Here is a 1,248-nt window from a genome sequence, read left to right on the forward strand (position 1 = left end):
GTGGCGCAGCAGAAGACGGGCGTGGGAGGTGAGTGGACGGCGCCCCGCGCCCGGACCCCACTGTCTGGTCTGGCCAGAATTCAGGGGATTTCCTGTGGTCGAGCCTTTCCCCATCACTTTGTATGTTTTATTTTATTTCATTTTACTTTATGTTTTTTTGTGTGTGTTTTTTTTAGTAGGAGTCTCATCTGTCACCCAGGCTAGAGTGCAGTGGCACATTCATGGCCACTTCAGCCTCGACCTGCTGAGGTCTCACCAAGTTGCCCAGGCTGGTCTCGAACCCCTGGGCTCTGGCAATCCTTTCACCTCTGCCTCCCAAATTGCTGGGATCACAGGCCTGAGCGCTACCGTGCCTGACTCATTTTCTGTGTTTTAAACTATCTCTCTATCTTGAAATCTGACATGCATGCAGCAAAACACAGGAAGGTGGACAGCCTGATGCATTTTTAACACTCTGAACCCTTTATGCAGTCAGGATCCAGATCAAGAAACAAAATATTACCAACCCCCAGACGTCTTCTCCTGTCCCTACCCAGAGGTCATCACTATCTTTTTTCTTTTTTTACGTTTCGAGTCGGTCTAACTCTGTTGCCCAGGCCGGGGTGCAATGGCACACTCACGGCCACCACAGCCTTGTCCTGCTGGACTCAGGTGATCCTTCTGCCTCAGATTTCCAAGTAGCTGGAGCTACAGGCACGCGCCCCCATGCCCGGTTAATTTTTTGATTTGTTGTAGAGATGAGGTCTTGCCAAGTTGCCCAGGCTGGTCTCAAACCCTTGGGCTCAGGCAGTCCTCTCGCCTCTGCCTCCCAAAGTGTTGGGATTACAGATGTGAGCCACTGCTCCCGGCCACCACTATTCTTTTTCAAAAACATTTTTTTAGAGCCAGGGTCTTGCCCATTGCCCAGACTGGAGTTCGGTGGCACTGTCTCAGCTCACTGAAACTTTGACCTCTTGGGCTCAGGTGATCTTTCTGACTCAGCCTCCCGAATAGCTGGGACTATAGGCATGCGCCACCACACCCAGCAAATTTTTTTTTTTTTTTTTTTACAGATAAGGTCTTGCTATGTTGCCCAGGCTGGTCTGAAACTCCTGGACTCAAGTGATCCACTAGCCTTGGCCTCCCAAAGTGTTGGGATTTCAGGCATGAGTCACTGAGCCTAGCCCTTGCTTTCAATTTTACTTATTTTTTAGTTTTGCCAATCTGGTGGGTAAAAAAAGACCTCTTGCTTTTTTTTTTTTTTTTTTT

The 1,248-nt window shown here is 49.0% G+C and overlaps 1 protein-coding gene across 1 annotated transcript in view; it reads left to right on the plus strand.

The window, feature by feature from the left end:
• Positions 1–1,248, plus strand: part of TRPM4 (transient receptor potential cation channel subfamily M member 4) — a 51,951-nt gene that overhangs the window by 9,706 nt on the left and 40,997 nt on the right. The window contains exon 6 of the mRNA XM_021715609.1: positions 1–28. Coding sequence (XP_021571284.1) covers positions 1–28 — 28 coding nt within the window. The remainder of the gene's footprint in view (positions 29–1,248) is intronic.

Source organism: Carlito syrichta, unplaced genomic scaffold, assembly GCF_000164805.1.
Source record: "Carlito syrichta isolate Samal-C Ts95f unplaced genomic scaffold, Tarsius_syrichta-2.0.1 Scaffold307218, whole genome shotgun sequence".
NCBI lineage: Eukaryota > Metazoa > Chordata > Mammalia > Primates > Tarsiidae > Carlito > Carlito syrichta.